Raw genomic sequence first — 25,760 nt, forward strand, 5'->3', positions numbered from 1 at the left:
CACAGATTATAAAATATGGTATATATATATATATATATATAAAAAATGTTCAATTACAATCCCTTTAAATGTAACTAAGAGTTCACACTAAAGAAAAACATTAATTTGAGATTGTCACCTTTAGAACCAATTGTGAGACTCTGATTGATCACTTTCCTGTAGTGCATTTTGGCAAAATGCATTGCAGTCAGGTAGTTTAAGATCAACAAAAAAAAAGGAGCAATACTTTAAATGTAGAAATTTACATTTGTTTAATCCACAAGTGTCAGATTCTTAATGTTTTAGAATTCCAGGGCATTAATAGAACAGCTTGATAATTGGGAAAAAAGAAAATGTCCGCGTCACAAGAGTCAGAAAAAATATATATATGCAACTTTAGGAACTAGGGTGGGAACACACCCCTTACAAAAAATTTTAATAAAATAAGAATGACATTTCAGTGTTACAATTCAAGTCCTTAATGAAACAACCTGAAGTATTTTGGGAAACACATTTTGCTGCATATATTATATCCAGCAGGTAATGATTTGCAATGACCTTTATCAATAATCAAGTTTATAAACGTGTATTTGCAAAACGGTAACATTAAAACAATACGTCCACAAAACCATTATTATTAAAGGCTCTCTGTTAGCAGTACAGTAATGGTGCCCACATAAGACCTTCCCCCTTTATATACTGAAGTAATGAAAACAAAATTAAAGTATGTACATTTTATTAAACAAGGGAAATCCATGGCATGTTCATGGAATTTTAGATACAAATAAAAAAATAATTGCCGTTACCCCCAAGAACGCCGAGGCAGAAAACACATTACAGATGATGCAACTTGCCACAGAGGCAAAAATTTGACAACTGCTGTGTCATACTTTTTTTTCTGATTACATGGCAGAAACCAAAACAGGTTAATACAACAATTGGTATATTTTAAATGTCTTAAACACATCTGATGAGGAATTTTGTTTCGAAGACAAAAAGAGGAAACATTTTTACATTATTATCAAACAGGAACCGGAAAGGACTACGACTGAGGGGAGACCTGTGCTTTTCTCATGGAGCGAAGCGCCTTCTCTCGCAAATGCTTCTCCAAATCGTCCAGATTTCCCTCGCCGTCACTTTCAGTCTCCTGGGAAGGGGAAATTTATAGGATTTTTGTTTAGGGATGTACACGCCCGTCATCAGCAGAATTTTTATAATGCTGCAGCGGAAGACAGAAAAGGAGGCAGAACAGTGATTGGTGATCAGAACTAATGTATAGGGAGCCCCCTGAATGGGCTTAGAGGACATAAGCCCTCTGGTAATAATGGGGTAGGGACTTGAGAGCTTAACAATTCATCTCCTTTGAGAGATTATATGTTAGGTCTATTTAAGGAGCAACTAACTGGAAAAGGGGCATAGTTATGCTCTCTCCTCACCTTTTTTGTGTCTGTGTCTACATCCTGCTCTCTTCTTTCGGATGGTGAAACAGCAGACGCTTTCTCCTTCTTATGTTTTTTGTGTTTCTTGTGCTTCTTTTCCTTCTTGTGTTTCTTATCTTTCTTTTTCTTCTTCTTTTTACCTCCACCATCCTGGTCTGAAGTCTGAAGAAAGTGTAAACAGTTTGTAAAGTCAGAACCAAATTTTGAAAAATGTTTTAAAAACAAGAAACAGCATCAAACCACATTCATTTAAAAATTTAAAGAGAGCACTTTTCTGTCATTCCTATGACAGATGAGCAATAAATATTTTTGAAAAATTCTTTAATAAATACTTTAGAGTTTCAAAAATCAATTTATGTAAGAACTTACCTGATAAATGAATTTCTTTCATGGTGGCAAGAGTCCATGAGCTAGTGACGTATGGGATATACATAACTACCAGGAGGGGGCAAAGTTTCCCAAACCTCAAATGCCTATAAATACACCTCCCACCTCACTTATACCTTAGTTTAACATGTAGCCAAGAAGTGAGATGTAAAAGGAGTAAAAGCATAAAACAAATTATGCTTACCTGATTATTTTTTCTGACGGGATCATTACTTTTAGGAATTCAGAACCTTGCCATCAGGAGGAGGCAAAGAGACCCCCAGCCAAAGGCTTAAATACCTCCCCCCCTCTTCCCTCATCCCCCAGTCATTCTGCCAAGGGAAGAAGGAACAGTAGGAGAAATATCAGGGTGAAAAAGGTGCCAGAAGAAGATTAACGCGGGCGGGGAGCTGTGGACTCTTCCCGTCAGAAAAAAAGAAAATTATCAGGGAAGCATAACAACCTGCAAAGCAGTGTTAGAGGGCACTCAGATCCCCAGAGTACTGTGAGCACAAAAGCCTCCAAGGAGCCAGCCCTGCGGCTCTAGACTCCCACAAAACGTACCCCCAACCCAAAGAAAAAGAACCTCACTCTACCCCCGAGAGGGAGCACAGAGGATCCAATAAGAGATCCAAAGGAACATCCAACAAAGGAAAAAAGGCAAAACTTAGAGCAAACCCAAGGTTGCTACAAGACCACTGCTCAGGGAAATTAACTCCCTAGAAGGGCAAGGACCAAAGAGAAAAACTCCATACCCAGGAAAAACAATCACTAGGATGATCAGAGAGCCACCCTCAGATCCATGACAGCACCATACAACAGACAGTGCTCCAAAAATCTGCGAGTTCCCCATTGTATCATAGTCAAGTCGAAAACCCATTAGACTAGACAGTATAGGTAGGTTAACTGCCCTAGCAGCTAAGAAAAGAGCTCTTCGTGAGAGCCACCTCTAAACAAGAACTCGTGATGACCAATCTCAAGGCAGCAAAGCTGACCTTAAGCCATCGTGAGACCTCATCCCACGAGAACGGCCGAGAGACATCGGCAACAGCTCCTGTCCAGTTAAGTACCGGACCCCAAGGAGCATCAAGTACCCCCCCCACCCCCACTGAAGGAGAGAACATACTAGATTGAAGTACACAATCAATACTTTAACAGAGCAGACCGATCCCTGACCTTCACTAAGGTAATGGCCCAGAACAAAGGCTGACAAGACTGAAAACAGAGAATACCAAAAACTCTGCTCAGACCTCTGGGAAAGGATGTGTCTACAAGCAAGCAAAACCTCTGTGTAGAGCTCTGACCGCTACTTAAAACTGGCATGCTACCCTGAGCCATGACAGAAAATACATGCTCGGGTTCCAGAACCCCTACAGACTGCCTTCCCTAAAGGAGGAACACTCCCAAAAGGAAGATAGTGCTCTGCCTCACAGCGTCCTAATAGCAGAATCCAGCCCTGTAATTTTGAGTACGCAAGGAAGGGAAAAACCCTCAGAAGCGAGAAAAACAAAAAGGACCCAGTGGCCTTAACAGATACTGAGGTACCTCCAAATCAAAGGAGGGCAAACACAAGAAACTCATACCCCCACCCTAGGTCTACAGCAAAACAATAGATGCCCCAGAAGACAAAGTAGGGACCCGTCAGACCTCAAAAATAAACTTCAAGCCGATATCAATCTCCCATGAGATCCAAAAAGAAAAAACCCAGCCCCCTTCAAAAGGGACACACGGGAGATCCAAACCCCAAAGAAACTGAACCGCCCATGCCCGCATCCAGGCAAGACACATGGCCATAAGTCAGAGTCCCAGAGAAACTGGAATGATCGAAATATCTAACCTCTTGAGGAGCCCTTAAGCTGCCTCCTATGGAGGAGTGTACCCTAGACAGAACCTTTCCAAAGTACTTAGACGTAGGGTACTAGCAACAGCCTCAAAACCAAGAGTCTGGAAAAATATCTTAACCGGCCTAAGAAAATGGCAACCAGCACCATTGGATCTTAAGAATCTATTGTAGACAGGCTTTACTAACTGATCTACACGCCGGTGTAAATAAATGTAACCCAGTGACTTGACCTCAAAAAGGCAAAGGACTGTATCAATCTGACCCCAGACCTCCTACCTGCAAGCCCAAAAGGCTAAATCTGCTAGAGGGTTGAAGGAGAACACCAGAGTTTAACGACCACGGGATTACAAGGAACAGCTCTTAGATTAAGAAGACATATCTCCAGAGTTCCATTCAGGATTAGTCTACCGGAAATCCCTGCAACAGGACAACAATGGGAGCCTTGCAACACCTGGTAAGCCAAGCTGACCATGGGACTAAACCAGGAGAAAAAACGAGGTGAATCACACCCTTGCACTCCCAAAAAACAGGAAAGACATGACGTACTTCCAGACCCAGACGGCCCAACCAAAGAAGGGAAAAACTGGTATCTCCAGACATCCGGAGGTCATCCAAATCTCCAAACTCTAAAGGAAGGAAGGAAGGAAGGAAGCACTACGGTTCCGAGTCCAAAAAGACCTCTAGAAACCACAAGAAGCTTTAAAAAGTCAATCACATATTCCAAGCAAATTGCAAGAAAGACCAACTTGGATTTGAGCTCACAACCTTCCTAAGAAGCGTTTGATCTAAACACTAGGCCCCATACCTTGTAGTAGGATCCGAGCCCGGAGCCCGCATCAATAGGCCAAAGAGACATCCAGAATCCGACAGGATAATCAGCACCACGAGGGTGACATGAACCATAAGGAATAGCAGCTAGTACCCGTCTGGTACAAGAACACTCCAGAACTGTCCAAGAAAAAAAAAATCGACCTGCAAGGATTGATAAATAAACTAGAAACATAATTATGCTCTTAAGAAAAAATGTGCAACTTCCGAGGAAGTGCCCATGCGACCACAAAATCCCAGGTATCAGTTCCAAAGAAAGAACGTTCCCAAAACGGAATTATATCAGACATGAGCTTTCTAAAACAAATCAAACACATCCTAACCGGATCCAAATAAAAGTAAAGCAGCACCCGTGGGTGAACGCCCAAGGAGAAGGGGCATACCAACAGGACCAGCCGATCAGAGACCCCATTCTCCTAAGCTCAGAACTGGAACCAATACATAAAAGAAAGAAAAGAAAAACCAAGACGTCAAGGAGATTGGTTTCATCCCATATGTCTAACCCAGCTTGCCATCCGGCACAGAAGGCAGAGGCCCTCGGCCCACTAGGACTGGGATCCTCCAGCACTGCCAAAACATGCCTTAGTAGAACACGAAGAGGTGCTACCCTATAATGGAAGGCAAACAAATAATGCTTACCTGATAATTTAATTTCCATCTGTGGGAGGAGAGTCCACGGCTTCATTCATTACTTGTGGGAATTAAGAACCTGGCCACCAGGAGGCAGCAAAGACACCCCAGCCAAAGGCTTAAATACCTTCCCCACTTCCCTCATCCCCCAGTCATTCTGCCATGGGAACCAGGAACAGTAGGAGAAATATCAGGGTGTAAAAGGTGCCAGAAGATGAATAAATTTAGGGCCGCCCAACGGAGATACGGACGGGAGCCGTGGACTCTCCTCCCCTCGATGGAAATGAAATTATCAGGTAAGCATAATTTTGGTTTTCCATCTAAAAGGGAGGAGAGTCCAGGGCTTCATTCATTACCATTGGGAACATATACCCAAGCTCTAGAGGACACTGAATGAAACCAGGAGGGTAAAAGGCGAACCCTAATTTGAGGGCACCACAGCCTGCAAAACCCTTTCTCCCAAAAACAGCTTCCGCAGAATCAATAACTTTGTAAAAGTGTGAGGACCAGGTAGCCGCCTTACAAATTTGCTCCATAGGAGGCCTCATTCTTGAAGGCCCAAGACGAAGCCACAGCTCTAGTTGAATGAGCCGTGATCCTCTGAGGAGACTTATGTCCCACTGTCTCATAAGCCAAGCGAATCAAGCTCATCAAACAAAAAAAAAAAGTAGTAGCAGAGGCCCTTTGCCCCTCCCAGAATACACCACAAAAAGAGATGTAGACTGTCTGAAATCCTTTATAGAATAAGATTAGGGAAAGTGAGGGGATTTATGGCATTTAAGCCAAGTGTAGAATTATACACTAAGGTTATAGATAGAAAATGGGGTTTAAAATTACACTTTATTAAACATATATGCAAAAAGACATTACCATAGGTGAGATGGTGTAAATAGTAAAAGAGAATGGGTATATTTACTTCCAGACGCTATAATGACTATTTACCTTGCATCCACCCATAATTAAAAAAGGGGAGAGAGATACATACGGCTAGTGGAATAATGGGATAGGTCACTTCCAAAATTCTAATGCTGTGTAGCCTTAAGTATGTAGCATCTCATAAATTAAAATGAGGGCTTGAGGGCCTGGTAAGCTTGAGTCCACTCTGAATTGGTAAGGGATACTGTAATCAGCAGGTATTCAAATTGTCATTCATGTAATCACGCATCAGTATTCATACTAAATGCAAACATAAGCTATGTGCTCAAAGGCGTCGTCCTACCTGCGTACTGCTTTGATCAAATAAAGTCAGACGATTTCTGGCTAGATCCCTAAAAGGTTAACTAGGTTAACAATCCATACATACAGCACATTCACAGACAGACGCTTGGGGTATAGATAGACATAACTCTCAAATCAGAGCTAGACCTCACATATGTTGTCTGCATATGATATTATGCATACCGTGTAATGATATAACTGTGAATGTGCTCTAATGAGTATAAACCCATGTAACCATGTTGTTAAACATCAAAACGCCAAAGCACTATATATTAGCCCCTATTAGGGGACTCAACCGAGTATCAGCGAGGTATGGTAACAAAATATCTAAGGCGGATAAATTACAAAATTGCCGCTGGTGATTAGCTGTATGTAAAAGGTTAGGACTCGCTGTATACCAAGCCCCGCCCGTCGACGCGTTTCCGTCACTGCAAAGTGACTTCATCAGGGCATAGGGCTGGCCCAGCGTTAGATTCCGCTCTATATGTTGTCTAGATTGTCATGGTAACGTATTAGTTACTGCTTTCAATGTTGCGGATGTGTAAATACCGCATGGCCTCTCTAAAGCACCAGATCAAATCCTATTGGTATACATCTTAGTTGTTTATAAATGCATTGCCAAAAATGTAATGTTAATTTTCATCTGAAATAGAGCTGTTATATACATCCACGATTGCGCTTAACCTACTGGTAATTTATTCGCGATCTGTGCCGTTTTAGCAAAGACACACCTCATAGGATGTTTTAATGCTTTATTAATCAGGATAGTGTAGCCCAATTTTCTGAGTCATAACACATCCTAAATATGGTAGCGAGTGATAACATGTATTCCAAGTAAGTTTTTTCTTTCCTCTCTTTTTTTTGGTTTTCTGTTTGCTATATCTTGTTTGTTTGTTTGGTTCGTTGCCCTTTTTCCCCCTCCAGGGGAAAAGGGAAAAATAAAAGTCCAGCATTTAAATTGTTTTTTTTTTTTCTGGAAGTATTATAAATCACAGTACTTTGTCTTTTTTTTTATGAGATTGTATAACATAAAATGTCTTGACCCTGCGTGGTGCAAAAAGACAAGAAAGGAAAAATGTTGAAGTATGTCCTTTCTCTTCTTGAGTTTGTATTGTGATTTTTTGCTGGATTTAAATAAAAGGAAAAAATTGTTAAAAAACAAAAACAAAAACCCCTGACCCTGTTCCTGTATTGGAACGGGACGTATTACTCCCATGGAAGCAAGGTCTCCTACACAACGTAAGAACGCCTCTCTTTTTATCTGGCTTGCAGATAATCTTAAAAGAAGAAACCTTCCTCTGGGGGAACAGTTTCTAAACTCCAACTGATATCCCTGAGACACAATTTCCAGTGTCCAGGGATCCTGAACATCTCTTATCCAGGCCTGGACGAAGAGAGAGAGAGAGTCTGCCCCCCCGAATCCGGTCCTGGATCGGGGGCCGACCCTTCATGCTGACTTTGTAGCAGCAGCAGGCTTCTTGGATTGTTTACCCTTGTTCCAGGAGATGACCCTTGCCTCCCGTTATGTCAGAAATGATCTCCTTCAAGTCAGGCCCGAACAGGGTCTTCCCCTTGTAAGGAATAGCCAAAAACTTAGATTTGGATGACACATCCGCAGACCAAGATTTTAACCATAAAGATCTGCGTGTTAAGATGGCAAAGCCCGAACTCTTAGCCGCCAATTTAGTAATCTGCAGGGAAGCATCTGTAATAAACAAATTAGCTAACTTAAGAGCTTTAATTCGATCCTGTATCTCTTCCAAAGGAGTCTCAGTCTTAAGAGACTCTTCCAGAGCATCAAACCAATAAGCAGCCGCAGTGGTGACTGACAATGCAAGCCGCAGGTTGTAACAGGAATCCTTGATGAACGTAAATTTTTTTTAAGACAACCCTCCAATTTCTTATCCATAGGGTCCTTAAACGCAAATCTATCAATAGGAATAGTAGTACGCTTGGCCATAGTAGAAACAGCACCCTTAACTTTAGGGACCGTCTGCCAAGAATCTCTAATAGCGTCGGCTATAGGATACATCTTTTTAAAAACTGGAGAAGGAGTGAAGGAAATACCTGGTCTCTCCCATTCTTTTGCAATAATCTCTGAAGTCCTTTTCGGGACTGGAAAGGCATCCGAATAAGATGGGACTTCCAAATATCTGTCCAAATTACTCAATTTCTCTGGAGGGACCACTATAGAGTCACAATCATCCAGAGTAACTAACAACTCCCTCAGTAGTAAACGGAGGTGCTCAAGTTTAAACCTGAAAGAAACTACCTCAGAGTCAGTCAGAGGTAAGGCACTCCCTGAGTCAGACAGTTCACCTTCTGAAAGCACCGCCGTACTCTCCAACTCAGATCCCCGGGAGGGTACGTCCGTAATCGCCATCATAGAATCAGAATTTACTACATAATTGTCCTGAATGCTTGCCGTGCGATATGCTTGCCATGCGATATGGGCAAATTAGCTAACGCATCAGAAAGTGTAGAGGACATCACTGCAGCTATGTCTTAATGTAAAAGCGAAATACAAGGCCCCGCTTGAGCGGGTGTTAAGGGCTGTGACGCTTGGGGAGAAAGCTGCAGCATGCTCTGCATCTCATTTGTAGACTCTTGATAAGCATTCAACTTGGTCAAAGATTTGTCAAAAATAATTTTGTCTCTAAAATGCAAGGCCCTCTCAATACATGAGGGACAAAATGGAGCAGGGGGTTCCACAGTGGCATCCAAACACATTGAACACGCTACCGTTTGGATATCATCTGCATCATCTAGGGCAGCACTAGTATGGGAAGCACAGTGCAGGTAAAACCCCACCAGTTCCCATTGCTTTAAAGCCACCTGTAGCTGTACTCTAGAGGCCGACAAGGAATGCGGCTACACCCTATAGTAAAATAGCACACTTTGGTACCATTTTAAAAACAATAAACTCTTGATTGAAGAATCTAAACACTTCACTTTACCTCTTCCTATCACTAACACAGGCAAAGAGAATGACTGGAGTAGGAGGGAAGGGAGGAGCTATATATACAGCTCTGCTGTGGTGCTCTTTGCCTCCTCCTGCTGACCAGGAGGCGATATCCCACAAGTAAGGATGAAATCCGTGGACTCATCGTATCTTGTAAAAGAAACAACAAAACTTTCCAAGATAACTTAATATCTAAGGAATGCATAGGCTCAAACGGAGCCCCTTAAAGAACAAAATTAAGACTCCATGTAGGAGTAACTGGTTTGAACACAGGCCTGATCCTGACCAAGGCCTGACAAAACGATTGCACGACTGGAACGTCCGCCAGAAGCTTATGTAACAAAATAGACAAGGCAGATATTTGACCCTTTAGGGAACTTGATAATCCTTTCTCCAAACCCTCTTGGAGAAATGACAAAATTCTAGGAATCCTAACTCTACTCAAAGAGTAGCCCTTGGATTCACACCAATAGAGATATTTACGCCATATCTTATGATAAATCCTTCTAGTAACAGGTTTACGAGCCTGAATCATGGTCTCTATGAACGATTCTGAAAGGCCCAGCTTGGATAAAATTAAGCGTTCAATCTCCAAGCAGTCCGCTTCAGAGAAACTAGGTTTCGGTGAAGGAAGGGCACTTGAATTAGAAGGTCCTTCCTCAACCAAAGCCTCCAAAGTGGCAGACGAAGACATGTCCACCAGATCTGCATACCAAATCCTGCGAGGCCAAGCTGGTGCAATGAGGATCACCGAGGCCCTCTCCTGTTTGATTCGAGCAATGACCCGAGGAAGAAGAGCAAACGGAGGAAATAGGTAAGCTAGACTGAAGGTCCAAGGTACCGCCAGGGCGTCTATGAGTACTGCCTGAGGGTCCCTGGACCTCGACCCGAGCCTCGGAAGCTTGGCATTCTGCCGAGATGCCATGAGATCCAATTCTGGCTGACCCCATTTGAGAATCGGGCTGTAAAACACTTCCGGATGGAGTTCACACTCCCCCGGATGAAAGGTCTGCCTGCTGAGGAAGTCCGCCTGCCAGTGGTCCACCCCTGGGATGTGGATCGCCGACCGACAGAAAGAGTGGGTTTCCACCCACCAAATTATTTTGGATAACTGTCATCGCTAAGGAACTCCTCGTTCCTCCCTAATGATTGATGTAAGTCACTGAAGTTATGTTGTCCGACTGGAACCTGATAAACTGGGCCGAAGCCAACTGAGGCCAGGCCAGAAGAGCACTGAAGATCGCTCTCAGCTCCAGAATGTTTATAGGTAGAACAGACTCCAAACTCCCTGAGCCTTTAGGGAGCCCCAGACTGTGACAAGATGCCAGCCTTATAGGATGGGGACCAATCGCCCAAGATGGTCTGCGAAAGCAGGTTCCCTGGGAGAGCTGATCCAGAGACAACCACCATTGAAGAGAATCCCTTGTCTCTTGCTCTAGTAGTTTTCGAGGAGGCAAGTCCGCATAATCTCTGTTCCATTGTCTGAGCATGTTTAACTGCAGAGGTCTGAGGTGGAACCGAGCAAAAGGGATGATGTCCATTGCCGCAGCCACCATCAGCCCGATTACATCCATGCACTAAGCCACTGATGGCCAAGGAGTGGACTGCAGAGCTAGACAAGAATAAAAAATCTTTGATTTCGTGACTTCTATCAGAAAACTCTTCATTGATAGGGAATCTATTATTGTTCCCAAGAAAACAAAATTTATGCTTACCTGATAAATTACTTTCTCCAACGGTGTATCCGGTCCACAGCGTCATCCATTACTTGTGGGAATATTCTCTTCCCCAACAGGAAATGGCAAAGAGCACAGCAAAAGCTGTCCATATAGCCCCTCCTCAGGCTCCGCCCCCCCCAGTCATTCGACCGACGGTTATGAGAAAAAAAGGAGAAACTATAGGGTGCCGTGGTGACTGTAGTGTATAGAGAAAGAATTTTTTCAAACCCGATTAAAAAACCAGGGCGGGCCGTGGACCGGACACACCGTTGGAGAAAGTAATTTATCAGGTAAGCATAAATTCTGTTTTCTCCAACATTGGTGTGTCCGGTCCACGGCGTCATCCATTACTTGTGGGAACCAATACCAAAGCTTTAGGACACGGATGAAGGGAGGGAGCAAATCAGGTTACCTAAACGGAAGGCACCACGGCTTGCAAAACCTTTCTCCCAAAAACAGCCTCCGAAGAAGCAAAAGTATCAAATTTGGCAAATTTGGCAAAAGTGTGCAGAGAAGACCAAGTCGCTGCCTTACCTATCTGATCAACAGAAGCCTCGTTCTTTAAGGCCCATGTGGAAGCCACAGCTCTAGTGGAGTGAGCTGTGACTCGCTCAGAAGGCTGCTGTCCGGCAGTCTCATAAGCCAATCGGATAATGCTTTTCAGCCAGAAAGAAAGAGGTAGCCGTAGCTTTTTGTCCTCTCCTCTTACCAGAGTAAACGACAAACAAAGATGAGGTTTGTCTAAAATCCTTAGTTGCTTCTAAATAAAACTTTAAAGCACGAACTACATCTAAATTGTGTAACAAACGTTCCTTCTTTGAAACTGGATTCGGACACAGAGAAGGAACAACTATTTCCTGGTTAATATTCCTGTTGGAAACAACCTTCGGAAGAAAACCAGGCTTAGTACGCAAAACGACCTTATCTGAATGGAACACCAGATAGGGTGGATTACACTGCAAAGCAGATAATTCAGAAACTCTTCTTGCAGAAGAAATAGCAACCAAAAACAGAACTTTCCAAGATAGTAACTTGATATCTATGGAATGTAAGGGTTCAAACGGAACCCCTTGAAGAACTGAAAGAACTAAATTTAGACTCCAAGGAGGAGTCAAGGGTCTGTAAACAGGCTTGATTCTGACCAAAGCCTGTACAAAAGCTTGTACATCTGGCACAGCTGCCAGTCGTTTGTGTAACAAGACAGATAAAGCAGAAATCTGTCCCTTTAGAGAACTCGCTGACAAACCCTTATCCAAACCTTCTTGGAGAAAGGAGAGGATCTTAGGAATTTTAATCTTACTCCAGGAGAATCCCTTGGATTCACACCAACAGATATATTTTTTCCATATTTTATGGTAAATCTTTCTAGTCACAGGTTTTCTGGCTTGGACCAGAGTATCTATCACTGAATTTGAAAACCCACGCTTGGATAAAATCAAGCGTTCAATTTCCAAGCAGTCAGCTGCAGAGAGACTAGATTTGGATGTTCGAATGGACCTTGTACTAGAAGATCCTGTCTCAAAGGTAGCTTCCATGGTGGAGCCGATGACATATTCACCAGGTCTGCATACCAAGTCCTGTGCGGCCACGCAGGAGCTATCAGAATCACCGAGGCCTTCTCCTGTTTGATCCTGGCTACAAGCCTGGGAAGGAGAGGGAACGGTGGAAACGCATAAGCTAGGTTGAACGACCAAGGCGCCACTAATGCATCCACTAGAGTCGCCTTGCGATCCCTGGATCTGGACCCGTAGCAGGGAACCTTGAAGTTCTGACGAGACGCCATCAGATCCATGTCTGGAATGCCCCATAATTGAGTCAACTGGGCAAAAACCTCCGGGTGGAGTTCCCACTCCCCCGGATCGAAAGTCTGACGACTCAGATAATCCGCCTCCCAGTTGTCTACTCCTGGGATGTGGATTGCAGATAGGTGGCAGGAGTGATCCTCCGCCCATTTGATGATTTTGGATACCTCTCTCATCGCCAAGGAACACCTTGTTCCCCCCTGATGGTTGATGTAAGCTACAGTCGTCATGTTGTCTGACTGGAATCTTATGAATCCGGCCTTCGCTAGTTGAGGCCAAGCCCGGAGAGCATTGAATATCGCTCTCAGTTCCAAGATGTTTATTGGGAGAAGAGACTCTTCCCGAGACCATAGACCCTGAGCTTTCAGGGAATCCCAGACCGCGCCCCAGCCTAATAGACTGGCGTCGGTCGTGACAATGACCCACTCTGGTCTGCGGAAACACATTCCCTGAGACAGGTGATCCTGGGACAACCACCAATGGAGTGAGTCTCTGGTCATCTGGTCTACTTGAATCTTTGGTGACAAGTCTGCATAGTCCCCATTCCACTGATTGAGCATGCACAGTTGTAATGGTCTTAGATGAATTCGAGCAAAAGGAACTATGTCCATTGCTGCAACCATCAACCCTACTACTTCCATGCACTGAGCTATGGAAGGCTGCAGAATAGAGTGAAGAACTTGACAAGAGTTTAGAAGCTTTGACTTTCTGACTTCTGTCAGGAAGATCTTCATTTCTAAAGAATCTATTATTGTTCCCAAAAAGGGAACTCTTGTCGACGGAGACAGGGAACTCTTTTCTACGTTCACCTTCCACCCGTGAGATCTGAGAAAGGCTAGAACAATGTCTGTATGAGCCTTTGCCTTGGAAAGAGACAACGCTTGAATTAGAATGTCGTCCAGATAAGGTGCCACTGCAATGCCCCTTGGTCTTAGAACCGCCAGAAGGGACCCAAGCACCTTTGTGAAAATTCTGGGAGCAGTGGCTAGTCCGAATGGGAGAGCCACAAACTGATAATGTTTGTCCAGAAAGGCGAACCTTAGGAATTGGTGAAGATCTTTGTGGATAGGAATATGTAGATACGCATCCTTTAAATCCACGGTAGTCATATATTGACCCTCCTGGATTGTAGGTAAAATTGTTCGAATGGTTTCCATTTTGAACGATGGAACTCTGAGAAATTTGTTTAGAATTTTTAAATCCAGAATTGGTCTGAAAGTTCCCTCTTTTTTGGGAACTACAAACAGGTTTGAGTAAAACCCCTGACCTTGTTCCACAGCTGGAACTGGGTGTATCACTCCCATCTTTAACAGGTCTTCTACACAATGTAAGAATGCCTGTCTCTTTATTTGGTTTGAAGATAAGTGAGACATGTGGAACCTTCCCCTTGGGGGTTGTTCCTTGAATTCTAGAAGATAACCCTGGAGAGACTTTCTAGTGCCCAGGGATCCTGAACATCTCTTGCCCAAGCCTGAGCAAAGAGAGAGAGTCTGCCCCCTACTAGATCCGGTCCCGAATCGGGGGCTACCCCTTCATGCTGTCTTGGTAGCAGCAGCAGGCTTCTTGGCCTGTTTACCCTTGTTCCAGCCTTGCATTGGCTTCCAAGCTGGTTTAGTCTGGGAAGCGTTACCCTCTTGTCTAGAGGCTGCAGAGTTGGAAGCCGGTCCGTTCCTGAAATTGCAAAAGGAATGAAAATTGGACTTATTCTTAGCCTTGAAAGGCCTATCTTGTGGGAGGGCATGGCCCTTTCCCCCAGAGATGTCTGAAATAATTTCTTTCAATTCTGGCCCAAAAAGGGTCTTACCTTTGAAAGGGATATTAAGCAATTTTGTCTTGGAAGATACATCCGCCGACCAAGACTTTAGCCAGAGCGCTCTGCGCGCCACAATTGCAAACCCTGAATTTTTCGCCGCTAATCTCGCTAACTGCAAAGCGGCATCTAAAATAACATAATTTATGCTTACCTGATAAATTTATTTCTCTTGTAGTGTAGTCAGTCCACGGGTCATCCATTACTTATGGAATATATCTCTACCTAACAGGAAGTTGCAAGAGGATCACCCAAGCAGAGCTGCTATATAGCTCCTCCCCTCACATGTCATATTCAGTCATTCGACCAAAACCAGACGAGAAAGGAGAAACCATAGGGTGCAGTGGTGACTGGAGTTTAATTAAAATTTAGATCTGCCTTAAAAAGACAGGGCGGGCTGTGGACTGACTACACTACAAGAGAAATAAATTTATAAGGTAAGCATAAATTATGTTTTCTCTTGTTAAGTGTAGTCAGTCCACGGGTCATTCATTACTTATGGAATACCAATACCAAAGCTAAAGTACACGGATGAAGGGAGGGACAAGGCAGGAACTTTAAACAGAAGGAACCACTGCCTGAAGCACCTTTTTCCCAAAAATAGCCTCCGAAGAAGCAAAAGTATCAAATTTGTAAAATTTTGAAAAAGTGTGAAGTGAAGACCAAGTTGCAGCCTTGCAAATCTGTTCAACAGAGGCCTCATTTTTAAAGGCCCAGGTGGAAGCCACAGCTCTAGTAGAATGAGCTGTAATCCTTTCAGGAGGCTGCTGTCCAGCAGTCTCATAGGCTAAACGTATTATGCTACAAAGCCAAAAAGAGAGAGAGGTAGCCGAAGCCTTTTGACCTCTCCTCTGTCCAGAGTAAACGACAAACAGGGAAGAAGTTTGACAAAAATCTTTAGTTGCCTGCAAATAGAACTTCAGGGCACGGACTACGTCCAGATTATGCAAAAGTCGTTCCTTCTTTGAAGAAGGGTTAGGACACAATGATGGAACAACAATCTCTTGATTGATATTCCTGTTAGTAACAACCTTAGGTAAGAACCCAGGTTTAGTATGCAGAACTACCTTGTCTGAATGAAAAATCAGATAAGGCGAATCACAATGTAAGGCAGATAACTCAGAGACTCTTCGAGCCGAGGAAATAGCCATCAAAAACAGAACCTTCCAGGATAACAGCTTGATATCAATGGAATGAAGGGGTTCAAATGGAACGCCTTGAAGAACGTTAAGAACTAAGTTTAAGCTCCACGGCGGAGCAACAGTCTTAAACACAGGCTTAATCCTAGCTAAAGCCTGAACGTCTGGAACTTCCGCCAGACGTTTGTGTAGAAGAATAGACAGAGCAGAAATCTGTCCCTTTAACGAACTAGCAGATAAGCCCTTTTCTAAACCCTCTTGTAGAAAAGACAATATCCTAGGAATCCTAACCTTACTCCATGAGTAACTCTTGGATTCGCACCAATATAAATATTTACGCCATATCTTATGGTAAATTCTTCTGGTAACAGGTTTCCTAGCCTGTATTAAGGTATCAATAACCGACTCCGAGAAGCCATGCTTTGATAGAATCAAGCGTTCAATCTCCATGCAGTCAGCCTCAGAGAAATTAGATTTGGATGGTTGAAAGGACCCTGAATTAGAAGGTCCTGTCTCAGAGGCAGAGACCACGGTGGACAGGACGACATGTCCACTAGGTCTGCATACCAGGTCCTGCGTGGCCACGCAGGCGCTATCAGAATCACCGAAGCTCTCTCCTGTTTGATCTTGGCAATCAATCGAGGAAGCATCGGAAATGGTGGAAACACATAAGCCATGTTGAAGACCCAAGGGGCTGTCAGAGCATCTATCAGCACCGCTCTGGGGTCCCTGGACCTGGATCCATAACAAGGAAGCTTGGCGTTCTGGCGAGACGCCATGAGATCCAGATCTGGTTTGCCCCAACAATGAATCAGTTGAGCGAAGACCTCCGGATGAAGTTCCCACTCCCCCGGATGAAAAGTCTGGCGACTTAGAAAATCCGCCTCTCAGTTCTCCACGCCTGGGATGTAAATCGCTGACAGGTGGCAAGAGCGAGACTCTGCCCAGCGAATTATCTTTGAGACTTCCAACATCGCTAGGGAACTTCTGGTTCCCCCTTGATGGTTGATGTAAGCCACAGTCGTGATGTTGTCCGACTGAAATCTGATGAACCTCAGAGTTGCTAACTGAGGCCAAGCTAGGAGAGCATTGAATATTGCTCTTAATTCCAGAATATTTATTGGGAGGAGTTTCTCCTCCTGAGTCCATAATCCCTGAGCCTAGAAGGCTGGCGTCTGTTGTTACAATCGTCCAATCTGGCCTGCAAAAGGTCATCCCCTTGGACAGATGTGGCCGAGAAAGCCACCATAGAAGAGAATCTCTGGTCTCTTGATCCAGATTTAGCAGGGGGGACAAATCTGAGTAATCCCCATTCCACTGACTTAGCATGCACAATTGCAGCGGTCTGAGATGCAGGCGCGCAAATGGTACTATGTCCATTGCCGCTACCATTAAGCCGATTACTTCCATGCACTGAGCTACTGACGGGTGTGGAATGGAATAAAGGACACGGCAAGCATTTAGAAGTTTTGATAACCTGGCCTCCGTCAGGTAAATTTTAATCTCTACAGAATCCATAAGAGTCCCTAGAAAGGGAACCCTTGTAAGTGGTAATAGAGAACTCTTTTCCACGTTCACCTTCCACCCATGCGACCTCAGAAATGCCAGAACTATCTCTGTATGAGACTTGGCAGTTTGAAAACTTGACGCTTGTATCAGAATGTCGTCTAGGTACGGTCTTAGTACCGCCAGAAGTGAGCCCAGAACTTTTGTAAAGATTCTTGGAGCCGTAGCTAATCCGAAGGTACCGATAATGATCCTTGTGAATCGGTATGTGAAGGTAGGCATCCTTTAAGTCCACTGTGGTCATGTACTGACCCTCTTGAATCATGGGAAGGATGGTTCGAATAGTTTCCATTTTGAATGATGGAACTCTTAGGAATTTGTTTAGGATTTTTAAGTCCAAGATTGGTCTGAAGGTTCCCTCTTTCTTGGGAACCACAAATAGATTTGAATAGAATCCTTGCCCGTGTTCCGTCCACGGAACTGGGTGGATCACCCCCATTAGTAAGAGGTCTTGTACACAGCGTAGAAACGCCTCTTTCTTTATTTGGTTTGCTGATAACCTTGAAAGATGAAATCTCCCTTGTGGAAGAGAAGTTTTGAAGTCCAGGAGATATCCCTGAGATATGATCTCCAACGCCCAGGGATCCTGGACATCTCTTGCCCAAGCCTGCGCGAAGAGAGAAAGTCTGCCCCCCACTAGATCCGTTTCCGGATAGGGGGCCCTCTCTTCATGCTGTCTTAGGGGCAGCAGCAGGTTTCTTGGCCTGCTTGCCCTTGTTCCAGGACTGGTTAGCTTTCCAGCCCTGTCTGTAACGAGCAACAGCTCCTTCCTGTTTTGGAGCGGAGGAAGTTGATGCTGCTCCTGCCTTGAAGTTACGAAAGGCACGAAAATTAGACTGTTTGGCCTTTGATTTGGCCCTGTCCTGAGGTAGAGCATGGCCCTTACCTCCCGTAATGTCAGCTATAATTTCTTTCAAGCCGGGCCCGAATAAGGTCTGCCCTTTGAAAGGAATATTAAGCAATTTAGATTTAGAAGTCACGTCAGCTGACCAGGATTTAAGCCATAGCGCTCTGCGCGCTTGGATGGCGAATCCGGAGTTCTTAGCCGTAAGTTTGGTTAAATGTACGACGGCATCAGAAACAAATGCGTTAGCTAGCTTAAGTGCTTTAAGCTTGTTCATAATTTCATCCAATGGAGCTGTGCGAATGGCCTCTTCCAGAGACTCAAACCAGAATGCCGCCGCAGCAGTGACAGGCGCAATGCATGCAAGGGGCTGTAAGATAAAACCTTGTTGAACAAACATTTTCTTAAGGTAACCCTCTAATTTCTTATCCATAGGATCTGAAAAGGCACAACTATCCTCCACCGGGATAGTGGTATGCTCAGCTAAAGTAGAAACTGCTCCCTCCACCTTAGGGACCGTCTGCCATAAGTCTCGTGTGGTGGCGTCTATAGGAAACATTTTCCTAAATATGGGAGGAGGGGAAAAAGGCACACCAGGTCTATCCCACTCCTTGCTAATAATCTCTGTAAGCCTTTTAGGTATAGGAAACACGTCAGTACACACCGGTACCGCATAGTATCTATCCAACCTACATAATTTTTCTGGAATTGCAACCGTGTTACAATCATTCAGAGCCGCTAATACCTCCCCTAGCAATATGCGGAGGTTCTCAAGCTTAAATTTAAAATTAGAAATCTCTGAATCCAGTCTCCCTGGATCAGATCCGTCACCCACAGAATGAAGCTCTCCGTCTTCATGTTCTGCAAACTGTGACGCAGTATCTGACATGGCTCTCACCTCATCCGCGCGCTCTGTCCTTAACCCAGAGCTATCACGCTTGCCTCTTAATTCTGGCAATTTAGATAATACTTCTGTCATAACAGTAGCCATGTCTTGCAAAGTGATTTGTAAGGGCCTCCCTGATGTACTTGGCGCCACAAAATCACGCACCTCCTGAGCAGGAGGCGAAGGTACTGACACCTGAGGAGAGTTAGTCGGCATAACTTCCCCCTCGTTGTCTGGTAATAATTTCTTTACATGTAAAGCCTGACTTTTATTTAAAGTGACATCAATGCATTTAGTACATAAATCTCTATGGGGCTCCACATTGGCCTTCATACACAGTGAACAAACAGATTCATCTGTGTCAGACATGTTTAAACAGACTAGCAATGAGACTAGCAAGCTTGGAAATACTTTTCAAATAAATTTACAAGCAATATAAAAAACGCTACTGTGCCTTTAAGAAGCACAAAAAGCTGTCACAGTTGAAATAACAATGAACCAAATTAGTTATAGCAACCAATTTTTCACAGTAAATGTATTAAGTTAGCAAAGGATTGCACCCACCAGCAAATGGATGATTAACCCCTTAAAACCCAAAAACGGATAACAAATAATTAACGTTTTTATCACAGTCAAAACACACTGTCACAGGTCTGCTGTGACTGATTACCTCCCTCAAAATGAATTTTGAAGACCCCTGAGCTCTCTAGAGACGTCCTGGATCATGGAGGATGAAGTAGGCAGATTGTGACTGAATTTTTACTGCGCAAAAAAGCGCTAAAATAGGCCCCTCCCACTCATATTACAACAGTGGGGAAGCTCAGTTAACTGTTTCTATGCAGAAAACAAGATAGCCATGTGGTAAAAATCATGCCCCAATAAGTTATCACCAAGTACCTCACAAAAAACGATTAACATGCCAGTAAAACGTTTTGAACACACACTTTAAAAGTTATGAAGTGTTATTAATAAGCCTGCTACCAGTCGCTTTTACTGCAGTTAAGGCTCATACATTACTTTAGTATTAACAGTATTTTCTGAGTCAATTCCATTCCCTAGAAAAATACATTCAGTGTACACACACTCATCAGCCTAATACCAGTCGCTATCACTGCATTTAAGGCTGAACTTACGTTACATTGGTATCAGCAGTATTTTCTCAGTCAATTCCATTCCTCAGAAAAATAATTTACTGCACATACCTCGTTTGCAGGGGGGCCCTGCATGCTATTCCCCTTTTCTGAAGTTACCTCACTCCTCAGATGAGAACAGCCAGTGGATCTTAGTTACGTCTGCTAAGATCATAGAAAACGCAGGCAGATTCTTCTTCTAATGCTGCCTGAGAACAAACAGCACACTCCGGTGCCATTTAAAATAAACTTTTGATTGAAAAAACACCACATACCTCTCACAACGACCTATCTTTAGTTAGGTTGCAAGAGAATGACTGAATATGACATGTGAGGGGAGGAGCTATATAGCAGCTCTGCTTGGGTGATCCTCTTGCAACTTCCTGTTAGGAAGAGATATATTCCATAAGTAATGGATGACCCGTGGACTGACTACACTTAACAAGAGAAAAAGGAATTAGCTAACTTAAGTGCGTGAATTCTGTCCATGACCTCCTCATATGGAGTCTCCTTACTGAGTGACTTTTCCAGTTCCTCGAACCAGAAACACGCCGCTGTAGTGACAGGAATAATGCACGAAATTGGTTGAAGGAGGTAACCTTGCTGTACAAAAATCTTTTTAAGCAAACCCTCCAATTTTTTATCCATAGGATCTTTGAAAGCACAATTGTCCTCAATTGGAATAGTCGTGCGTTTAGCTAGTGTAGAAACCGCCCCCTCGACCTTAGGGACAGTTTGCCATGTGTCCTTCCTGGGGTCGACCATGGGGAACAATTTCTTAAATATAGGAGGAGGGACAAAAGGTATGCCTGGCTTCTCCCACTCCTTATTCACTATGTCGGCCACCCTCTTAGGTATCGGAAAGGCATCAGGGTGCACCGGGACCTCTAGGAATTTGTCCATCTTGCACAATTTTTCTGGGATGACCAAATTGTCACAATCATCCAGAGTAGATAGCACCTCCTTAAGTAATGTGCGGAGATGCTCTAATTTAAATGTCACAACATCAGGTTCTGCCTGCTGAGAAATTCTTCCTGTATCAGAAATTTCTCCATGTGACAAACCCTCCCTCACTGCCACTTCAGACTGTTTTGAGGGTATGACAGATAAATTATCATCAGCGCCCTCCTGCTCTACAGTGTTTAAAACTGAGCAATCACGCTTTCTCTGAAATGCTGGCATTTTGGATAAAATATTAGCTATGGAGTTATCCATTACTGCATTCGGCGCGCTAGAAGTACTAGGGGTCGCCTGCGCGGGCATAACTGGTATAGACACAGAAGGAGAGGATGCAGAACTATCCCTACTTCTTTCATTTGAGGAATCATCCTGGGCAACCTTAGTAAATGTGACAGTACTGTCCTTACTTTGTCTGGACGCCATGGCACAATTATCACATACATTTGAAGGGGGGACCACCTTGGCCTCCATACATACAGAACATGATCTATCTGAAGATACAGACATGTTATACAGGCTTAAATTGGTTAATAAAGCACAAAAACCGTTTTTAAACAAAACCGTTACTGTCTCTTTAAATGTTAAACAGAGCACACTTTATTACTGAATATGTGAAAAACTATGAAGGAATTATCCAATCTTTACCAAATTTTCACCACAGTGTCTTAATGCATTCAAAGTATTGCACCCCAATTTTCAAGCTTTTAACCCTTAAAATACGGAAAACGGAGCCGTTTACAATTTTAACCCCACTACAGTCCCAGCCACAGCGTTTGTTGCGACTTCACCTATCCCAGGGGGGTATACGATACCAATTCAAGCCTTCTAGGAACGTTTTCAGTGGATACCAGACCCTCTCACATGCAGCTGCATGCACTGCACTCAAAAGAAACTGCGCAATAATAGCGCGAAAATGAGGCTCTGCCTACTACAGTGAAAGGCCCTTCCTGACTGTGAAGGTGTCTTAACTAGTGCCTGGCGTTAAAAACGTTCCCCAAATAATAAAAAGTGTGAAATCCACTTCAAACTGTAAATAATACTTAAATAAGCAATCGATTTAGCCCTTAAGAGTGTCCACCAGTTAATAGCCCATAATAAGCCCTTTATTCTTTTTTAAGTCTAAGAAAATGGCTTACCGATCCCCATGAGGGAAAATGACAGCCTTCCAGCATTACACAGTCTTGTTAGATAAATGGCTAGTCATACCTTGAGCAGAAAAGTCTGCAAACTGTTCCCCCCAACTGAAGTTCTCTGGGCTCAACAGTCCTGCGTGGGAACAGCAATTGATTTTAGTTACTGCTGCTAAAATCATACTCCTCTTTTAAACAGAACTCTTCTTCTCTTTCTGTTTCAGAGTAAATAGTACAACCAGTACTATTTCAAAATAACAAACTTTTGATAGAAGAATAAAAAAACTACAACTAAACACCACATACTCTTCACCATCTCCGTGGGGATGCTACTTGTTCAGAGAAGCAAAGAGAATGACTGGGGGGGGCGGAGCCTGAGGAGGGGCTATATGGACAGCTTTTGCTGTGCTCTTTGCCATTTTCTTTTGGGGAAGAGAATATTCCCACAAGTAATGGATGACGCCATGGACCGGACACACCAATGTTGGAGAAAGTTACCCTTGTATTTGGAACTAGAGAGCTCTTTTCCAAATTTACCTTCCAACCGTGAGATCGCAGGAAGGATACCAACATTTCCGTGTGGGATCTTGCTTGTTGTAAGGATGGCGACCTGGACCAGGATGTCGTCCAGATAGGGTGCCACAGCAATGCCCCGTAACCGAAGCACTGCCATCAGCGATCCCAGAACCATTGAGAAAATTCAGGGAGCTGTGGCAAGACCGAAGGGAAGAGCCATGAATTGGAAGTGTTTGTCTTGAAAGGCAAACCTCAGAAACTTGTAATGATCCTTTGTTTAGACTCTGGAGATCTAAAATTGGTCTGAAGGTTCCCTCTTTTTTGGGAACCACGAACAGATTGGAATAAAATCCCCGACCCTGTTCCTGTATGGGAACAGGAAATATCACTCCCAGGTGGGAGAGGTCTCTTACACAATGTAAGAACGCCTCTTTTTGTCTTGTCTACAGATAAGCTTGAAAGCAGAAACCTGCCTCTGGGAGGAAAACTTTTGAACTCTAGTTTGTATCCCTGTGACACTGTCTACTGCCCAGGGATCCGGAACATCTCGAGCCCAAGCCTGATGGAAGGAGGAAAGTCTGCCCCCTATAAGATCCGGTCCCGGATCTGGGGGCATGACCTTCATGCTGTATTTGATTCAATAGCAGGCTTCTTGGATTGTTTCCCCTTATTCCAAGACTGATTGGGTCTCCACGAAGGTTGACTGTTGCTTGGAAGCAGAAGTATTGCCATTGAAATTTCGAAAGGAACGAAAATTACTCAGATGTCCCTTTTGTTGGTTTATCTTATCCTGCGGGAGAAGATGACCCTTACCTCCCGTAATATCAGAGATTATTTCCATCAAGCCCGGTCCAAACAAGGTCTTCCCCTTGTAAGGAATCGCTAAAAGCTTAGACCATAAGGCTCTGCAAGCTAGAACAGAGAAACCTGAAATCTTTGCTCCCAGTTTGATAACTTGAAGAGAAGCATCCATAATAAAGGAATTAGCCAATTTAAGAGCTTTTTTCCTATCCTGGATCTCATCCAGGGGAGTGTCTGTCCTAATAGCATCAGACAACGCATCAAACCATTATGCTGCCGCACTGGTGCCGGTAGCAATGCACACAGCTGGTTGCCATTGTAAACCCTGCTGTACATACATCTTTTTGAGTAACCCCTCTAATTTTTTGTCCACAGGATCTTTAAAAGCACAACTATCCTCTATGGGTATAGTAGTTCTCTTAGCCAGGGTGGAAACCGCTCCTTCCACCTTGGGGACTGTTTGCCAAGCCTTCTTGACAGAGTCGGCTATGGGGAACATCTTTTTAAATATAGGAGATGGAGAAAAAGGGATATCCGGTCTCTCCCACTCCTTAGTAATGATCTCAAAAGCGCGTCTATCGAGGAAGGTACCTCAAAATATTTAAGCTTACTGGATTTTTTAGGATTGATAACGACTGTGGGGTCATTGTCGTCCAATGTAGCTAAAACCTCCCCTAAGTAACAGACAGAGGTGTTCTAGCTTAAACCTGAAGGATACCACTTCAGTATCAGCAGGAGGAATTACACTGTCAGAATCTGAAATTTCACCTTCAGATGCGGTATCCTCCTCCTCAGGCTTCTGGGAGGGGGCATCCGCAATAGCAACAACTGCGTCAGAAACCTGGCTTACTGAAAGTCTGATTTTCCTCTTATGCTTTCCCTGCAACATTGGTAAAGCAGACAACGCATCTGAAACTGCAGAAGATATGAGAGAAGCGATGTCTTGTAAAGTAACTCCAGCGGAAGCTAGAGAGGAAGCGCAGGGCACTGCATGTGAGGGCGGTAAAAATTGGGACGCTTGAGGAGAATGCTGCGGCATATATTGAGTATCGTCATTAGACTCCTAAATAGCATCCTCTGGAAAATGATGGTTCAGCAAAAAGCCTATCCCTATAGTTTAAAGTGCTCTCAATACACGAGGAACAGAAAGGGATTGGTGGTTCCACATTGGCATCAAAGCATAAAGAATAAGTGACAGCTTGCAAGGACTCTTGGTCCATCTTATTCAGAAAAATATTGAATTTTTAAGTTAAATTAGAACTGAACAAAAAACATTACTGTCTCTTTAAATTTTAAAACCATAACTTTTTTTCCTTTTTAATGTATGAGAATACAGCAATACAAATTAACCCTGCAGATCACCTCTACACCTCAGCAGTACTTTGCTGAGAAAACTACCTGTCTGAAGAAATAGACCCTCTCTGCTAAACAGGAGCCGTTCCCACTAACAGAACTGGAACTCTGCAGTCGCTACAAGCGTTAGTTGACACGCATCCAATTCTACCCGCGACGCGCAGTAGAAGATAAGGACAAGCTTCTTCTTCCGACTACCAGGAAGAGGAAGAAAGAAAGGGCGCACAATGTGATCCTCTAGTACCGCCCATCGGGGGCGTCGCCAAATCCTGTCATCTCCCAGTCGTGCATACTGTTAAGAACGCTGGGAGATGTCAACCACCATAAGCCTATGCTTTCTACATCCAGCCCCAGTGCCTGCTCTATTACTGTCCACATATGCCTCCTCACAACGTAGGAGCTTAGTGCAATAAATAAAGTGTCCCATATTCCATGAGCCTCTTTATTGTCCCTTGTATGAAATCAAGTGCCTAACTGAGTCCTTGTAAACCCCCAGATAATAAGTCAGCACTTACCTCATAGTTTGCCCGACAGTAAGGCAGCTCCCAGGTTTGAGAGGTCCTCTCTCTCACATGGACCCGTGACAAAAAAGAAAGGACTGGGTAAGATCCCTCAGTTTTTCAGAGTTAGGGCAGCATCAGTATGGGAGGCGCAGTGAGAATTGTGTCCCACCAGTTCCCATCGCTCTAAAGCCACTGATATGGACTATGGCTACACCCTAGGACAAAGCAGCACAATCCTGCACTACTTTAAAAATAATAAACTCTTGATTGAAGATCTTTTCTAACACCTAAATTTACCATCTCCTTGCTCTTAACATAGACAAAGAGAATGACTGGG

At 43.8% G+C, this 25,760-nt stretch overlaps 1 protein-coding gene across 1 annotated transcript in view; it reads right to left on the reverse strand.

The window, feature by feature from the left end:
• Positions 1-226: 226 nt before the first annotated feature.
• The window catches only part of SRRM1 (serine and arginine repetitive matrix 1), a gene marked incomplete in the record, with an annotated part of 533,145 nt that continues 507,611 nt past the window's right edge, over positions 227-25,760 (reverse strand). Inside the window, 2 exon segments of the mRNA XM_053705381.1 lie at positions 227-1,126; positions 1,416-1,580. Coding sequence (XP_053561356.1) covers positions 1,022-1,126; positions 1,416-1,580 — 270 coding nt within the window.

Source organism: Bombina bombina, chromosome 3, assembly GCF_027579735.1.
Source record: "Bombina bombina isolate aBomBom1 chromosome 3, aBomBom1.pri, whole genome shotgun sequence".
Taxonomy (NCBI): domain Eukaryota; kingdom Metazoa; phylum Chordata; class Amphibia; order Anura; family Bombinatoridae; genus Bombina; species Bombina bombina.